The 19311-nt window shown below is 45.2% G+C and overlaps 1 protein-coding gene across 1 annotated transcript; it reads right to left on the reverse strand.

Annotated features, from left to right (window-relative positions):
- Window positions 1-797: 797 nt before the first annotated feature.
- Window positions 798-1211, reverse strand: LOC103169165 (keratin-associated protein 1-3-like). The gene has a single exon (XM_029075268.1). It carries the CDS (start codon window positions 1209-1211, stop codon window positions 798-800), a length of 414 nt encoding a protein of 137 aa, XP_028931101.1.
- Between the last annotated feature and the right edge of the window lie 18100 nt (window positions 1212-19311).

Raw genomic sequence — 19311 nt, forward strand, 5'->3', positions numbered from 1 at the left:
TAACCCTACATTGGATAGGGATAGTGCCAATCTAATTATCTTGTATCTATCTCAGTGCTTAATACAGCGCTTGGCACACAGTAAGAAATTAACAAATGCTACAGTTACTATTCCTATTTCAGTTGGTGCTCAATAAACGCCACTGATTTATTGATTGAGATTGCTCAATGTAGTGATACTGGCTGCTGATTAATTTAGTTTAATTTGTCAACCTAGGCACCAGGCACTTCTTTTATCTATTTTATCTTCACTATTCTTTTCTTAGCTTGCTAAGGACACTATTGCCCTAAAATTGAAAATAGAATTTTCTTCAAGTAGGATTTTTGGCAATATAAACAATAAATGCACTTAATGAGTCAATATGGACAAGATTTGTTTTGTCAGGTGGTGAAAATTTTTTAGGATGTGATGAAACAGGCTCAGCGCCAAATATCAAAAAAGGTCAAGAGAAAAAAAAACCAAAACAGAGGAAATAAGGAGGCAATCGATTGTTGATCTCCAGAGGAGTTTAGCAAATTTTTATTTGAAGGCAAAGTTGAGCCTCAGGGAATGACTTGTAATAAAGCCAGGAGAGGGGAGAAAGAAAGCTCCATTTTTACTCTCTGGGAGAAGAAAGATCCTTATTCCTTCAGAATAAGATGTACGATCTCAGTCAAGAGGCAGATTGCAAAGCAGGCTTGAAGTAAATTCAGTATCAACAATTTCTAATGGTTGGGTATGAGTCTTCTAGGCAGGCAAATTAAAGAAATTGTATCCTCAGTAGGGGATCATCAGCCTCTTGGTTGGCAGTGTCTTGGTTAGAAGCAAGACGGCTGACCGCACGCCAGCGGGCCGCAGTTGGCGGGGCAGCAGCAGCAAGATGGGCGGCAGCAGGATTGCCCGCAGTAGGAAGGGCGGCAGCAGGAGGCCTGGGCGTGGTGGAGCTGGCAGCAGGAGGGTGGGATGCAGCTGAGCACGCAGCAGGGTGGGAGGAAGGTGCCCTCCACGCTGCAGCTGGGACGGCACCACCTGGTGCGGCAGCTGAGGGGGCCGGAGCCGCCCTCTGGGAAGGCACCGCCTCCGGAGCATCCGCAGCTCGGGAAGCCGCAGAAGCCGGTGGAGCAGGGACTGCAGGCCATGATGGCAGGAGATGTGTTTTGGGTTTTCTTGCAAAGAGGAGTTCTTGGCGTCTGATGGTCTCTTCGCAGCCCGGGCCTCTTATATACCCTCATCGCGTGGTGTTTATGTAGCATCCAACTCTGTTTCCTTGTTAACGTTTGAATTGGTTTCTTTGTGAACTTCTTCTAATTGACCTGTCACGGAACTGACCATAAAGCATTCTGAAAGGCATTTAAAAAAAATTACCCATTTTATGGTTTCATTAGGACTCATCATTTTGGGGTTTTTTTTTTCCCTGTGCAGTGTGTGTAATTTTCCAGGTTCAGAGACACTTGTCATTCCAGTCCAAACCTCAACCCACTTTTACATATTTTTTCCTCTGTAAAAGGTTGGTCAAGGTTTGGATTAAAAGGAAAGGTATCTCAGAGGCTGGAAATTGTAGAAATATCACGTGACAGAGTCTGGGGCCTTTTGTGTTTGCTTCTTTGGGAATCTACTACTATCTTCCATCCATACTTTTTCATGTTTGAGGAAATGATTTGGTTGCTCATTTGACTGTAAACTTCCTTCACGTCTACTCCAGTGGCATCTCCTAATGCCACAACTATGTCCTTCTTTTCTGTATGCTCCAAATTTGTGAAAAGTTCATATCCCCAGGTTTTAGATGGGAAAGTCTCCACGTCCACTGGACAGGAAACATGATTTCTAAATGTGAAAAAAGAAACTGGATGTAAAAGGAAACTTTTTGGAAAACTCAGGAAACCGGTTTTGGGGTTTCTTAAAAAATCATCAGAGAGTCAGGGCAAGAGTTACACTCTTTCTAATTGGCTATGCTCACTGATCATAGCACAGCTTTGCAGCAGCTTTTAATTGACGAGGTGTTGCTGTCTTCTCTGCTTCAGTACAGGAATCATAATCAAGAAACTGAACCATCAATAGACTGCTCATGAGAGGGGTCAGCAGTTTGTAAACCAGGGAGAAACAGTGTGACGTAGTAGATAGAGCATGGGGGTTGTCTGGTTACTGTTATGATGGTGTTGGTTAAGCGCTTACTATGTGCCAAGCGCTGTTCTAAGAACTAGAGTAGATACAGGGTAATCAGGTTGTCCCACGTGGGGCTTACAGTTTTAATCCCCTTTTTACTGTCGAGGGAACTGAGGCACAGAGAAGTGAAATGAATTGCCCAAGGCCACACAGCAGAGAAGCGGTGGAGTCGGCATTAGAATCCACATCCTCTGATTCCCAAGCCTGTGCTCTTTCCTCTAAGCCACGCTGCTTCTCGTATTGTTGTTTCTCGTAAAAATATTATTATATTATACTCTCTCAAGTGCTCAGTTTAGTGCTCTGCACACAGTAAGCATTCTCTATATATGATTGAATGAACCAGTGAATGCTGTGTGACCATTTGTCTGCTGTGTGACCTGGGGCAAGTCACTTAACTACTCTGGGCCTCAGTCACCTCATCTGTAAAATGGGAATTTAGACTGTGAACCCCATGTGGGGCAAGGACTTTGTTCAACCTGATTAGCTTTGTATCCACCCCAGGGCTTAGTACGATGTCTGGCACTTAGTAAGTGCTAAACAAATACCACTGAAAACAAACAAAAAAAAGATGCAAGACTAGAACTGACTTTTAGGTCAGTGTTGACATGACGTTGGAGACTACGTTGCAAAAACAGTTATGTGTGTTGAAGCGTGTATGTGATTAGACTGTGAGCCCACCACTGGGCAGGGATTGTCTCTATATGTCTCTATATGTTGCCGAGTACATTCCAAGCTCTTAATACAGTGCTCTGCACCTAGTAAGCGCTCAATAAATGCTATTGAATGAATGAATGAATGTTAGCTCACTTAAATGTTTTATTACAGTGAAAATTAAAGCTACTGAGAAATGGTTCTTTACCTCTGGTCATTCCAGAGACCCCTAACAAGCCTTCAAAATTCATAGAGCTGAAGTCTGTAAGTCCAGAAGTTGTGACAGAGAAAACTGGATTCTGGCAAGTGAAGAAAAAGGAGAATCAGCTGAAAGATTTTCGTTGTGGGAAGAAGGAAGGGGAGAAAGAAATCATTCATTCATTCAATAGTATTTATTGAGTGCTTGCTGTGTGCAGACCACTATACTAAGTGCTCGGAAAGTTCAATTCAGCAATAAAGAGAGACAGTCCCTGCCCACACAGGCTTATAGTCTAGAAATGGCAATATGAGCATGTTATAAAGGTGATTGGAACCTCTCTGTATGTGGGACACAAAAGTGGGATAAATCAAGGTAGAAAAAATGGAAAGAGAGAGTGAAATCGAGTTAAATCTCAAAGGCATAATTAGATAGAGAGCCTCTGTCTTAATTATCTTTGAAAGAAAGACCTTACATAAATCCAAAATGAGACTATTGTACATGATATAGGATGTTGGCAGGAGTATGTGATGTCTTTAAAAATATTCCTCTTTCCAAACCCTGGAGTACTAATATATTTCATTTTCTCTCTCTGTTACAAGATTTTTCCAAAGTGACTCGATACCATGGAACCAATGTGAAACTGACGTTTTTTTTCATGCATTTGTTACAGACAAGTACCTCGTTATGACCAGGGAACATGTCTGCTAATTCTGTGGTATTGGACTCTCCCAAATGCTCAATGCAGCGCTCAGCACACACTAAGGGGTCAATAAATACCACTGAATGATTGATAGAGATTAGGACTATTACTTCTTCACAGGTCTGGAGATTTTATTAAAAATCTCCAGAAAGTACATATCGTATTATGGATGTAATTGAGAGCATGAGATGGATACTGAATGACATAAGGAACGTTGACAAAATGAAGCCAGGGGATTTCCAGTGCTTAGTGCAGGGCTTGGCACATACTAAGCACTTCACAAGCACCATAATTACTCATTATTATTTCCTAGGAGCTCAGTCTTTGAGACTAGCATGGAACTGGTTTTGCAGCTACAAGATGTCAGAGTTCCCGTCTCACTCTGAGGATTGGGTCGGCACCTCTTTAATAACTGTGGGGTTTGTTAAGTGTTTACTACGTGACAGTAGGTACAGAATTATCAAGTCAGAAAGTCTCTATCCCACGTGGGGCTCACCATCTCACGGGGAAGGAGAACGGGTAGTGAATCTCAATTTTACAGATGAGGAAACGGAGGCATAGGGAAGTTAATGGACTTGTTCAAGTTCGCACTGCCGGCAAGTGGCAGAGTCCGGATTAGAATCCAGGTGCTCTGACTCTCCACCCTGGGCTCTTTCCATTAGAATCAAGGAAGTCCAAAGCAAGTTGACAAGTAGGTAAGGAATAAATCCTGCAGTGTGTTGGGAGGGGAGAGATGTTTTGATATTAAATCACTCTTTTCCCAGCCAGTAAATCATCAGCCAGTTGGCTGGCAGCAGGATGATTGGCAGCAAGATGTTTTGACACAAGATGGCCAGCGGGCCACAGTTGGGTGGGCAGCAGCAAGATGGGGGGCACCAGGATTGCCCGCAGTAGGATGTGCGGCAGCTTGGGGGTCTGGGCGTGATGGAGCTGGCAGCAGGAGGGTGGGGTGCAGCTGAGCACGCAGCAGGGTGGGAGGAAGGTGCCCTCCACGCTGCAGCTGGGGCGGCACCACCTGGTGCGGCAGCTGAGGGGGCCGGAGCCGCCCTCTGGGAAAACACTGCTTCCGGAACATCCACAGCTCGGGAAGCCGCAGAAGCCGGTTGGAGCAGGAGATGTGTTTTGGATTTTGTTGCAAAGAGAAGTTCCTGAAGCCTACTTGCCTCCTTGCAACCTGGGCCTCTTATACATCCACATCACTTGGTATTTATCTGACATTCAATCTCTTCCTTCTTACAAATTTAATGATAACCTGGTGCTTGAATTTTTTATAAAATATTATAAGTGATGTTAAAATATTAATTTAGTTCATTGCTTAATTAAGCCTCATCAAATCTGAACCTTTGCCCTCTCAAATAAGTGTCTAATTTTCTTTGTTTATAGAGTCCCGTCATTATACACAATCTAAAAGTCAACCCTCATTTTACATGACTGAGTGTATCACATGACAATCTGACTGCATTACTAAAAACAACTAAAGCATGGAGCATTCTTAGATTGAACCTTTTCCCTAGTTATTCTAAGAAGCTTTATAATTTCTGATTGGAAATAATCGGCAATGGAGAAACTGTAATATTGATATTGGAAGAGCATAGATAATTTTTTTGAAACAGTCCGTGTTTGAGTTGAATCTTATTTTGTGGGGTGACCAGAGGCAGGATTCCACCTGCTTCTTTTGGTATCAAAACATCATCCCTTAACTTATTTATGATGGTTTTTCTTAAGTGCTTACTATGTTGCAGGCACTCTACTAAGCTCTGCAGTAGATACAAGCTGATAGGTCGAACACAGTCCCTGTCCCACAAGGGGCCCCCATTCTTAATCCCCATTTTACAGATGAAGTAACTGAGACCTAGAAAAGTTAAGTGACTTTCTCCAGGTCACCCAACAGACAGGTGGTAGAGCTGGAATCAGAACCTTGGTCCTTCTGACTCCCAGTCCTGTGCTCTATCCACTAGGCCAAGCTGCTTCTGAGGGCAATTTCATAAACTAGAAACTTTCACAGCTTGTGCTTTGTGATTTTTTGATCTTGAAACACATTTCTTGTAAATGGATGTTCATGTTAAACAGGGTTTTCAAACTATCGTTCCTCTGTAGTCTTTTCCCAGCTGGGGCTGGTACAGTCATAACAAGCCTTTTTCAGTTAAGAGGGTAATTGAAGCAGAAAAAGAGTGTTCAGTTACCTATTTAGCTTTGGAGTTTTCATTTCTTAGATTTCAGTCAGTCAGTATTTAGTGAGCACTTACTCTGTGCTAAGCACTATTTCTAAGCTTTGGGAGAATACAGAAGATTTAATAGATATGAATTCTGCCCTCAAGGAGTTTTCTAGCTGGTGAGGCAGACAAATAAATGAAGAAAGAACAGAGTTTAAAGCCCTAAATATAAGCACTCTACTTAGATGTTGCCTCCAAGCTCTTAGGTGACATATATTTAACAATTTTAAATTTAGAAAAAATGTTGCCGCTGATATTCTAGTTTCTAAACTCCTTTGTAGATTTAACGTCATGTGTTTTTCCTTTCAGTGAATAAGAATAATCATGATTTAATTAATTAAAGACTTTCTTATGCCAAGTACTGTGCTAAGTGAAGGTTAATATTGATAATCATAATGACTGTGGTTTTTGCTGAGGATTTACCATGTCGGATGCAGTGGAAACCCCTTACCCTGTTTACCCTGGGGTAGATAATAGATAATTAGATTGGACACAGTACGTGTTCCATGTAGGATTCACATTCTAAGGGAGAGGGAGAACAAGCATATAATCCTCATTTTATAGATGAGGAAACTGAAATCCAGAGAAGTTTATTGACTTGCTCAAGACCACAGAGCAGGCACGTGGTGAAGCCAGGATTAGATAGTTACAAGATAATCAGATCGGGCAGAGTAATCCCTAGCTCACACAGGGCTCAGGCTAAAAGGGAGAGAGAACAAGTATTTATCTCCATAATCCAGATGAGGAAACTGAGGCCCAGAGAGGTTAAGTGACTTGCCAAAAGTCACACAGCAGCCAAATAGCAGAGACAGGAATAAAACCTAGGTCTCCTAACTCCCAGTCATGTGCTCTTTCCACTAGACCACCCTGCCTCCCTAAGCACCCTGCAGTGATTTATTTCCACATCCAGTATGATTTAGTTAATCCCACTTCTTCCTTTATCGATCTCTTGATGTGTTAAACTCCCTCCTCCGTTGACATTGGTCAAGGAATTAATCTTTCTCGGCTCCCAAAGACTTTTGGTGTTGTCTCTATCAACAGGCTGCTCTTCAGATTCACAGGGCAACTTTTTACTGCTGAGGGAGAAGAAAGCAGCAGCAATAGCTGTAGTGCTCAGTAGAGGGAAATAAAGTGTGGGAAGAACTAACTTTTAAAAACTTTTAGCACAGGGACCTGAAGGGCTGTAGCCCCAGGCTCAGCCTGCCTCTTCCTCCCAGCTGCCTTCCAGAGTTGCACGACTCGAACTGCCAGTGGTGCAGACAGCCCTCCTGATCCTTCCAAAGTGGGTATAGTTTGGGAAGTCATGAAGATGGCGCCCAAACCAGACCTTTCAAAGATGGCTGGAGCTAGGATCATATAGTTACAAGATAATCAGATCGGGTGTCTCACAATACAGTACAGTAATAATGTTGGTATTTGTTAAGCGCTTACTATGTGCAGAGCACTGTTCTAAGCGCTGGGGGTAGATACAGGGTAATCCGGTTGTCCCACGTGAGCTCACAGTCTTAATCCCCATTTGACAGATGAGGTCACTGACGCACAGAGAAGTGAAGTGACTTGCCCACAGTCACACAGCTGACAAGTGGCAGAGCCGGAATTCGAACCCACGACCTCTGACTCCCAAGCCCGGGCTCTTTCCACTGAGCCCCGCTGCTTCCCTACTGAGCCCCGCTGCTTTGTACAGTACAACTAATTTTGGTGTATTGTACTCTCCCAAGCATTTCGCACAGTACTCTGCTCATAGTAAGTGCTCAATAAATACCACTGATTAATCGACTGATGGTCGCCACACGTACAACACCCAGTGTGGGAATGGCGGTACTTTATTTGACTTGCAATCTCCCTGCATGCCCTTCTTCCCTCCCTCTTTTTCTCGGGGGGGGGGGGGGGGGGTGATGACTGTTTTAAATTTCTCTGTTGATGAAAGGGCCAGAGGAGGAGACCATGTGGGAACCCCCAATTTGAAGCTCAGCTCTGGCCCCCACATGCTGCCCTGGCATGACCCTGGCTCTGACACCGCAGCAACTTCGCCCACACATCTTCTCTGCAAATTATCGCCCCAGGAACAAGGCCGCCCTCTTAAAGGGGAAGTCATCCTCTAAGTAGTTCAACCCTAAGTGAGGCGGGGGATAGACAACTTGTGAAAGGGGCCCAGGTGTCCCCCTCCAGAATTGGCAGTTGAGGTAGCCCTTGCTGAAGGCACATCTCCTCCAAGAGGTCTTCCCTGACTAAGCCCTCCTTTCCTCATCTCCCACTCTGTTCTGCATCATCCTGACTTGCTCTCTTTATCTCCCCTCCCAGCTCCACAGCACTTATGTACATATATGTAATTTATTTATATTCATTTATTCAATCATATTTATGGAGCCCTTACTGTGTGCAAAGCACTTTACTATGAGCTTGGGAGAGGACAATGTAACGACAAACAGACACATTCCTGCCCACAACGAGCTCACAGTCCAAATGGGGAGATGCACATCAGTATAAATACATAAATAATTTACAGATACAGGTATATGCATATGTTCCATAGGGATGGGAGGGAGGATGAATGAAGGAACAAGTAAGATCAGTGCAGAAGGGAATGGGAGAAGAGGAGAGGATGGTTTAGTCAGGGAAGGCTTCTTGGAGGAGATGTGCCTTCAATAAGGATTTGAAGTGGGGGAGAGCAATTATCTGTCTGATAGGGGGAGGGAGGGTGTTCCAGGCCAGAGGTAGGATATAGGCGAAAGGTTGACGGCGAGTCAGACAAGATCGAAGTACGGTGAGAAGGTTAGCATTAGAGGAACGAAGTGTACGGGCTGTTGTAATAGGAGAGTAGTGAGGTGAAGTAGGAAGGGACGAGGTGATTGATTAAGTGCTTCAAAGATCACGGTGAGGAGTTTTGTCTGATGCAGAGGGCGATGGGCGACCACTGGAGTTTCTTGAGGATTGGGGAAACATGGTCTCAACGGCTTTGAAGGAAAATGATTCAGGCAGCGGTGTGGACTGGAGTGGGGAGAGATAGGAGGCAGGGAGAGCAGCAAGGAAGCTGATACAATATTCATTCGTTCATTCATTCAATAGTATTTATTGAGCGCTTACTATGTGCAGAGCACTGTACTAAGCGATACAGTGATCAAGACGGGTTAGGATAAGTGCTTACATTAATGTAGTAGCAGTTTGGACGGAGAGGAAGGGGTGGATTTTGGCACTGTTGCCAAGGTAGAACTGACAGGATTTAGTGAATATGTGGGTGGATTGAGAGACGGGAGTCAAGGATAATGCCAAAGTTACAGACTTTTGAGACAGGAAGGATGGCGGTGCCGTCAACAGTGAGGTGAAAGTGAGCCGGAGGACAGGGTTTGGGTGGGAAGATAAGAGGTATTAATATTAATGTCTGACTCCCCCTCTAGTCTGTGAACTCTTTGTGGGCGGGGAATGTGTCTACTTATTGTTGTATCGTACTCTCTCAAGAGCTTAGTACAGAGTTCTGCACCCAGTAAGCGCTCAGTAAGTTGGAGAAGCAGCATGGTGTAGTAGATAAATGATAGGCCTGGGAATCGGACGGTAATGGGTTCTAATCCTGGCTCTGCCACTTGTCTGCTGTGTGACCTTGGTCAAATCACTTGACTTCTCTGGGCCTCAGTTACCTCAACTGGAAAATGGGGATTGAGACTGTGAGCCCCACATGGGACAGGGACTGTGTCCAACTCAATTTGCCTGTATTCACCCCAGCAGTTAGTACGGTCCCTGACAAATGGTCAGTGCTTAACAATAGCCATTATTATAGAGAAGCAGCATGCCAAAAACTGGACTAAGCACCGGGATGGCTACAAGCAAATCGAGTTGGAGACAGTACTCCCTGCCCCATGTGGGGCTCACAGTCTCGATCCCCATTTTACAGATGAGGTAACTGAGGCCCCGAGAAATGAAGTGCCTTGCCCGAGATCACACAGGAGACAGGCGGTGGAGGTGGGATTAGAACCCACGTCCTCCGACTCCCAAGGCTGTGCTTTTTCCACTAAGCCACGTCACTTCTCATTAGTGGATAGAACGTGGGCCTGGAGGTTAGAAGTACCTTGGGCTCTAATCCCAGCTCTGCTACACGTCAGGTCTGTGACCTTGGGCAGGTCACTTAACTTCTCTGGGCCTCAGAGTGTGAACCCCATATGGGACAGGGACTGTGTCCAACCTGAATGACTTGTATCTACCCCAGCGCTTAGTTATTATAAGTGCTTGTCACCTCCTTTAGACTGTCAGCTCACTGTAGGCCGAGAATGTGTCCGTTTATTGCTATATTGTACTATCCCAAGTGTTGATTACAGTGCTCTGCACACGGTAAGCCCTCAATAAACACGACGGAATGAATGATTGAAGTGTTTGGCACATAGTAAGAGCTTAAAGAGTATCATTATTATTATTGTTGGCATGACTGACACCTAGAAATGTAATACTTTGATACCCCAGCCCCACAGTACTTGGGTAAATATTTTCAACTCTATTATTTCCCCTACCTGTAATTTATTTTACTGTCTGTCTCCCTCTGCAGACTCTAAGCTCCTTGTGGGCAGAGATTGTGTCTGACAGCTTTATTATACTTTGCCAAGCACTCCCTACAGGGCTCCGAACCTAGTAAGCGCTTAATACAGCCGTTGATTGATTGATGAATATAATGACTACCATGTAACTGTCATGTGTTAACTCACTCCAAGTTTTACCTTGCATTTAATGCAATCCATTATGCTCAAAGGCAGGGTTGCAAGAGAATCTAAGCAACTGACTGGAAGAGTTTTAAAGTTTCCATTTGATTGGAAAACTCTGAGCTAATGGGGATTGGGACATTTATAAACTCGTTTGCAAAGTGTCGATGTAAACACTATGGTGAGAGGAGAATAAATAGTAAAATGATGACAAATAAAATATAATTTAAGCTTTTGACCTTAGCTTCCAGTTCATTTCTCACTTGAGCCATCCATGGAGGCTAGTATAGACCCCATGCAAAATATCAACATAGGGTAATTCAATCCTGAATGAGAGGAGAATGAATAATAAAAATGAGGGAAAGTTTAAAAAAAGTTATGTTCATTAATGTTTTCAAGCGAAAAATGCAGACTCCTGTGCTATCAGTTTTTCAGATGATCTAGAAAAAAATCTGCCTTGAAAACCCTTAAAGTTTCAGGAGACAGCCATAGAGCTAGTATATTTTCCTTACCTATTCAAAAAGGTGAATTCCATTAACATAATGAAATAAAAATATACTAAAATATTACCATATGTACTCCTTTATTGAAAATGCATCTGAAATCCACTATTTTAAATGCACCCATCTGTCTTTATGAAGAATAGGTCATTAGTGCAGGGACAAAGTGAAAAGAAAAATTTCTGAAAAAAAAAAAGCCCCAAAATAATTCAGCCTGATCCAAATGTATTTAGGAGTTTGACAACAAACTTTTCATTCAGAAGTGAGTTATTTCTTTTAAAATGCAAATAGCTGTTGGGCACCTTTAAAGATGTCACTTCTTTTACTTGTGGCTGCCCTTCAAAAAAAAAAATAGCCCCCACCTCCTGCCAAACACCTCCATCCTTTTTTTTTCCTCTGCCCTCCTGTGTACGATCACCCCGGGGAGGGCTGGGATAGGGAGAAGTGCAGCCAACCAAGTAGGAAAAATCCAAAGAAAGGAGAAGGTGGGAGTGTGGCTTACTACGGCTTAGTGGAACGAGCACAGGCCTGAGAGTCAGAAGACCTGGGATCTAATAATCTCTCTGACACGTGCCTGGAGTGTGACCTTGGGCCAGTCACTTAACTTCTCTGTGCTACAGTTAGCTCATGTGTAAACTGGGGATTCGGGTTGTGAATTCTGTGTGGAGCAGGAACTGTGTTCCACCTGATCATCCTGTATCTTCTCCAGTGCTTAGAACGGTACTTTACATACAGTAGCTGCTTAACAAATGCTGTTATTAGTAGTCTTAATAGTAATAATAATAGTTGTTATTTTCATTTTTAAAATGTCTGGCCAACAAAATGTTGAAATGGCCATTTAAGTGACTATAAAAAGAAATTAGTGAAAAACTCCCTTCTAGTCAGCATAAGACATCTACAGTTCGTAGACAAATTCTCCAGTGTCTAGCAAGTACACACCCTGTTGTGTCCTGATTTATGAAACCAGGCCCACAGCTGAATCCTGAGCAGGGAATGTGTCTGTTTATTGTTGCATTGTCCTCTCCCAAGCCTTTAGTACGGTGTTCTGCACACAGTAAGCCGTCAAAAAAATATGACTGAATGAGTGAATAACTGTAAAGCTTCCTAATTTTGCTTTCCCTGGTATGTAGATTGTTAGAAAAAGAGGGTTGGGGTCAGATACCGGCACTGCAATAAAAAAGCCCCAACAGTTCAATGCGTTATAAGATCATAGTTTAATCGCGTAAGAATACTTGTTCCCCAGAATATGCAGAGAATCCCAAGCAAAGCTCCCAGGGGAGCCATGGGGAGGATCTAGGACCGTTCAACAATAGTAATCATGATAATCATCGTGGTATTTGTTAAGCTTTTACTATGTGCCAAGCCCTGGGGTAGAGTCCAGCAAAACGGGTTGGGCACAGTTGCTGTCCCACTTGGGACTCACGATCCCCATTTTCCAGATGAGGTGACAGAGGCCCAGAGAAGTGAAGTGGCTTGTCTGAGGTCACATAGCAGACATGAGTTGGAGCCGGGATTAGAAACCGCGGAACCTGCGACTCCCAAACCCAGGTTCTATCCACTAGATCAAGCTGCATCTATCAAGCCGTGCATGGTGGGTCTCAGCAAGCGGTAGACAGGAAGTTTTTATAAGATATGCCGGGTTGGTGCACAATAATATAAAAGTGGGGAGTGTTATTGGTTTGGGAAGTAGAGAAGCAGCGTGGCTCAGTGGAAAGAGCACGGGCTTTGGAGTCAGAGGTCGTGGGTTCGAATCCCGGCTCTGCCACTGGTCAGCTGTGTGACTGTGGGCAAGTCACTTCACTTCTCTGTGCCTCAGTTACCTCATCTGTAAAATGGGGATGAAAACTGTGAGCCCCACATGGGACAACCTGATCACCCTGTATCCCCCCAGGGCTTAGAACAGTGCTTTGCACATAGTAAGCGCTTAACAAATACCAACATTATTAAATATCCTCCCGACCAAGATTTTTTTTTTTCCCCCACAGTCCAGATGTTTAAGTTTTTCTAACCCCCCTCTTTGTGAGACTCATTCAATCGCATTTATTGAGTGCTTACTGTGTGCACACCACTATACTAAGCGCTTGCGAGAGTACAATATAACAATAAACGCGCACATTCCCAGACCATAATGAGCTCACAGTCTAGAGGCGGAGACAGACATTTAATGTGGATAAATAAATAGATTGCAGAATACATACATGAGTGCTGTGGGGCTGGGAGGGGGAGATGAATAAAGGGAGCAAGTCTGAGGAAATGCAGAAAGGAGTGGAAGAGAAGGAAAGGAGGGTTTCAGTCAGGGAAGGCCTCTTGAAGGAGATGTGCCTTCAATAAGGCTTTGAAGCCGGGGAAATAAGGACTATGTTCCTGGATTTGGGCTGTTTTGCAGGGATGTTCTGCGGAACATCTTGCGGGGCGGTCGGCGTTCGGCGGCCCGGTCGGTCCTCGCCGCGGTGCCCACTTTGCGCTGACCTTCGGCTCGGCCGCCCGCTCGTTCCCTCGGCAGGTGAGCGGCCGGAGCCCCGAGAGGAGAAGCGCCGAGGGGGGCCGGGGGCAAGGGACGGAGGGATCCGGGAGCTCGGCTACGAATGCACAACTTTTGGGCCAATCTTAAGCGCTTACTCCGGGCCCAACCCTGTTCTAAGCGCTGAGTAGATCCAAGGGGAACCACGGTGTCTCACGTCTTAAGCAGCGGGGCTCGGGGGCGAGAGCCCGGGCTGGGGAGTCAGAGGTCATGGGTTCGAATGCCGCCTCCGCCACTTGTCTGCTGGGGGACTGTGGGCGAGTCATTTCACTTCTCTGGGCCTCAGTGACCTCATCTGGAAAATGGGGATTAAAACTGTGAGCCTTACGTGGGACAACCTCATCACCCTGTATCCCCCCAGCGCTTAGAACAGTGCTTTGCACAGAGTAAGCACGCTTAACAAGTACCACCATTATTATTAAGAGAAGCATCGTGGTTCGGTGGCAAGAGCAAGGGTTCGGGAGTCCGAGGTCATGGGTGCGAATGCCGCCTCTGCCGCTTGTCAGCTGGGGGACTGTGGGCAAGTCACTTCACTTCTCTGGGCCTCAGTGACCTCATCTGTAAAATGGGGATGAAGACTGGGAGCCTCGTGTGGGACAAGCTGGGTGACTGTGGGCAAGTCACTTCCCTTCTCTGGGCCTCAGTTCCCTCATCTGTAAAATGGAGATAAAAGCTGTGAGACCCACGTGGGACAACCTGATCACCCTGTATCCCCCCAGCTCTTAGAACAGTGCTTTGCACAGAGTGAGCACGCTTAACAAGTACCACCATTATTATTAAGAGAAGCATCGTGGTTTGGTGGCATGAGCAAGGGTTCGGGAGTCCGAGGTTATGGGTGCGAATGCCGCCTCTGCCGCTTGTCAGCTGGGGGGCTGTGGGCAAGTCACTTCCCTTCTCTGGGCCTCAGTTCCCTCTTCTGTAAAATGGGGATTAAGACTGCGAGCCCCACGTGGGGCAACCTCATCAACCTGTATCTCCCCCAGCACTTAGAACAGTGCTCTGCACATAGTAAGCGCTTAACAAATACCAACATTATTAAATATGAATCAGTCCCCACCCCCCCCGCGGCCAGTTCTCGGGTAGATGCCAGGAGATACAGGAAGTGTTTGTTTAAGCCTCGCCAGCTATCTTGGAAACCACTAAGAAACCTCCTCGCTCTTCCGCTGTAGTATCCCACTTACCAGAGACCCAAAGAAGGCATTTTTCCTCCTGCAAATCTTCGACAATCAGACATGTTTCGACCCAAAAGAAATAGTTATTGGTGACCCTCTCTGGAGCTCTCATTATTGTTGGTATTTGTTAAGCGCTTACTATGTGCAGAGCACTGTTCTAAGCGCTGAGGTAGACACAAGGGAATCAGGTTGTCCCACGTGGGGCTCACAGTCTTAATCCCCATTTTACAGATGAGGTAACTGAGGCACAGAGAAGTTAAGTGACTTGCCCACAGTCACACAGCTGATAAGTGGCAGAACTGTAAGCTTGTTGTGGACAGGGAATGTGTCTGCTTACTGTTATCTCGTACTCTCCCAGGCACTTAATGCAGTGCTCTGCACACAGTAAATGCTGAATAAATGCAATTGAATGAATGGTTAGAAATTCTGGAATGTAATTTTTTTTGTTCAAACTGAGGGTGAAAGGGCAAGTGGTACAAGTTATGAAAGATGTTGTTTATTCCTACCAACTAGGTACTCTGGCCATTCTCCATCTGTGTAGTCTCCCTGATACCTTGGGGAAGCAGCGTGGCTCAGTGGAAAGAGCCTTGGCTTCGGAGTCAGAGGTCATGGGTTCGACTCCCGGCTCTGCCACTTGTCAGCTGCGTGACTGTGGGCAAGTCACTTCACTTCTCTGTGCCTCAGTTACCTCATCTGTAAAGTGGGGATTAACTGTGAGCCTCACGTGGGACAACCTGACTACCCTGTATCTACCCCAGCACTTAGAACAGTGCTCCGCACATAGTAAGGGCTTAACAAATATCAACATTATTATTATTATTACCTTGCTTGGCAGGGATTTTATGGTGTGTTTTTTTAAAGCCTTTTCTCTGTGCCAGCAGATAGGGAATATCCTAATAATTCCTAATTGTGGTACCCAAAGGATTAGGCTTTAAAAAGAAAAAGTGAATCTGAAGTAATGTGAAATCTGTCTTTGGTGTATGTACTATGGAATATTTTGCCTAACAAAACAAAAGTGAATCTATCTCAGTGGGACTTTTATGAAATATCTGAGAGCAGGGAACCTGTGCTTGCTTCTACTGTACTTAGTACAAAAGCTTAGGATATTGGTTCCCGAGTGATGAGGGCTATTGGTTTCCGTTGCTGTATACATTCAATAGTATTTATTGAGCGCTTACTATGTGCAGAGCACTGTACTAAGCGCTTGGAATGTACAAATGGGCAACAGATAGAGACAGTCCCTGCCCTTTGACGGGCTTACAGTCTAATCGGGTAGCGATGGGTGTACCTTGGTACAATGCTCTGCACATAGTTAGCGCTCAATAAATAATACTGAATGAATGAATGGACTCTAAGTGTCGAAGAGCCTGAAATTCCTCTCCACCAGCACAGCTCCTATTGATTTTTGGTTTTGTATTATCTTTTTGTTCTTTTTTTGGAGTTTTATTGTTTCATCACTCCTGACGTGTCTGTCACCAATCAGTTACAGTGTCACAGCGCTTAGGATTATTATCGTTATGGCATTTTTATGCACGTACTATGGGAAACGCACTGTTCTAAGCACTGGAGTGGATAGAGGTTAATCAAGTCAAACACAGTCCTTGTCCCACGTTAGGCTCTCAGTCTTAGAAATACTCTGCTCACAGAAAGTGCTTAATAAAGGCTAATACTATTACAGTGCTCTGCTCTCAGCAGGTGCTCAGTAAATACCACTGATTGATAGATATACCATCAACGCACTTAATGAAGAAAGAGAACTGGGTTTGTTATGCCAAATATATGATGTTTATTAGAAAGTGATTCAGAATCATCTGTTCAGTGAAGACTCTCCTGAAACCAGGAAGGGGAGGAAAACTGGAAGAAAGGGAAAAGGCCAGAAGAAACCTGAAATGAGAGAGAGATTAGACTGGAAGAAGGATCTCAGCTCAAGATCTTGGCATGTCAGATGGAGATCCAGGAAACAAAAGCTGGTTTTCCTTCATCACATCAAGACCTGCTTTCTTGTCCGGGAGAATGTTGGATGGGTGGAGGAGGGAGGTTTCCCTGCTGCGTGGAATCACTTCGGAATACAATGGAGAGTTAGTATTCCTGAGGCAGGATGCCAAAATGAAAATGTAGCAGCGTGGTGATAATGATTTTGCAGTCTTTTTCTTCTTAAACCACTCTCCTCTTGGCAAATAGGTTATCAGCAGCTTGGTTCACAGGGTGACAGGCAGGATGACTGGCCGCAAGACGGCTGACCGCACGCCAGCGGGCCGCAGTCGGAGGGGCAGCAGCAAGATGGACGGCACCAGGATTGCCCGCAGTAGGATGGTCGGCAGCAGGGGGCCTGGGCGTGGTGGAGCTGGCAGCAGGAGGGTGGGGTGCAGCTGAGCACGCAGCAGGGTGGGAGGAAGGTGCCCTCCACGCTGCAGCTGGGACGGCACCACCTGGTACGGCAGCTGAGGGGGCCGGAGCCGCCCTCTGGCAAGGCACCGCTTCCGGAACATCCGCCGCTGGAGCAGCCAGGGAAACCGCAGAAGCCGGTGGAGCAGGGGCTGCAGGTCATGGTGGCAGGAGATGTGTTTTGGGTTTTCTTACAGGGAGAGGTTCCTGATGTCTGTCTGCCTCCTTGCATCCTGTGCCTTTTATATACCCTCATCGCTTGGTGTTTATTCAGCAACCAACTCCACCTCCTTGTTAGGGCCCCAGTGAACGTTTCCTTCCTTACCTCCAGTAGGTCTGTTACTGAGTTATTTGTAAAACATTCTGAGTAGCTTTAGAAGTTGATCATCCCCTACTTAATTATGTTTTTCCTTCTTCTTCATCATCACCACCATCGTCATCGTTGTTATTTTCATCATCCCCAAATTCTGTTGAACCCTCTCTCGGCGCTCTAGGTGGTTCAAGAGTTATCTACCCATTGCCCTCCTTCTTGATGTTTCATCTTCACAGATCAAAGAGGGTCATTATTATCCAACATCCATCTTCATTGTTTGGACGTGCGTATGTCACATGACGGACAGTTTTATGGTAGCAATCCATTACCTGGGGCCACTGGCTCTTTCAGTTCCCCATTCGCCATTCCTTCACAGTGGCGATATAGCAGTTGTAGAAACTCATTTTTAAGTTCCTTGCATTTGATTGAGATCCTCAACAACACGACTAGCATATTACTACGCCAGTCAATCAATCAGTCGTATTCACTGAGTCCTTAGCGTATGCAGAGCACTGTACTAAAAGCTTGGAAGAGTACAGTGCAACAGAGTTGGTAGACACATTCCCTGCCCACAATGAGCTCACAGTTTAGAGGGGATAAGGGGGAAAAGAGGGTGAATGATGAGAGAGAAAAGGGAAGTTGGGAGGAAGGCAGGAGGCAAGAAAGAGGGGAAGGAACGAGGTAGAGGGGAAAATAAGGGCTCTGTTCAAATTGCCTCACAATAGAAGGTTAAGATGACACTCCCTAGAGGAAGACCTGCTTCTCCCTGAAGAACAAGGTGGGAGGTGGGGGAGGGTGGACCGAAAAAAGAGGAAGTAGGGACCCAGTCCAAATGATATGAGATGTGGCGGCAGGCAAATGAGAGAAGAGAGGGCTAACATCACCCCTTCTCCTTTTTCCATCCTGTTGACAATCTACTGCCTAAGCCACCTCCCTGACCCCACCTCCCTACATCCCCTTCTCCACTGCTGCTTCCATTTTTTTATCTCCTCCCCTACACACTCGTCCTTCTTTCCCACTCCCCTTTTCCTCCATCTCCTCAGGTCCCATTCCTCCCTCTTTCCACCTTGTCTTGCCCCTAAATCGTCCCCCTCACTACCAATTCAAGTTGTTTTGGATGCAGGGGTGGTGAATTAAGATACTAATGGTATGTTGTGGGGGCCTTAACCTAGTACAGTGTATTTAAAAATGCTCCTTCTAAAGCTACTATACTACAACTGTGAAGTGCGACTGGGAAAGAAGGACAGAGGCTTCCTCAAAGCACATTCCTGCCCAGAAGAAGCTTACATTCCAACAGGGGAGGCAGAAATGAAAGCATTTACAGCTAAGGGAATCAAAACAAACATCCATATATGTATGATTCAGCTAGGGTTAAGAGGAGGGCAGGGAGAATCCCTCTCTTCAGGTTGCAAAATGCTTCTTGCTAATGCTGCTGCTGCCGATGGGCCTCTCTCATTACGCCTAGCTGAGGGTGGGGCGTAGGGGTGTGATCGAGAGAAGGAGAAGGACAGGCTTGTCAAGGAAAAGAAATGGAGTTTCTCCTACAGCCTGATAATTTAGTTTATGGGGTAATGTTGTACTCAGATAGTTAACCTGAGAAGCTACCGTATAAAGTCCCTAAGAAAGGAATAGATTAAACAATAGTTATAAAAGGGCAGATTTGATGAACTGTGGTTGATTGATTGAACATTCAAGTTGGCTCAGAATGAACCAATGGAAAGAATACATTGCCTGGGGCTTATATCTAATCATTTGACTTTGAAGAGAAAGGCAGGTTGATAGAGAGGAATCAGGTGGCATCTTAATTCTTGGGAAAATTAGATCCCTCTGGAA

Source organism: Ornithorhynchus anatinus, chromosome 11 (assembly GCF_004115215.2).
Source record: "Ornithorhynchus anatinus isolate Pmale09 chromosome 11, mOrnAna1.pri.v4, whole genome shotgun sequence".
NCBI classification, from domain to species: domain Eukaryota; kingdom Metazoa; phylum Chordata; class Mammalia; order Monotremata; family Ornithorhynchidae; genus Ornithorhynchus; species Ornithorhynchus anatinus.

What these genes read in the sequence shown, in the direction of transcription:
- LOC103169165 (XM_029075268.1), bottom strand. Translation starts at nt 1,211, where the DNA reads ATGAGGGTATATAAGAGGCCCGGGCTGCGAAGAGACCATCAGACGCCA.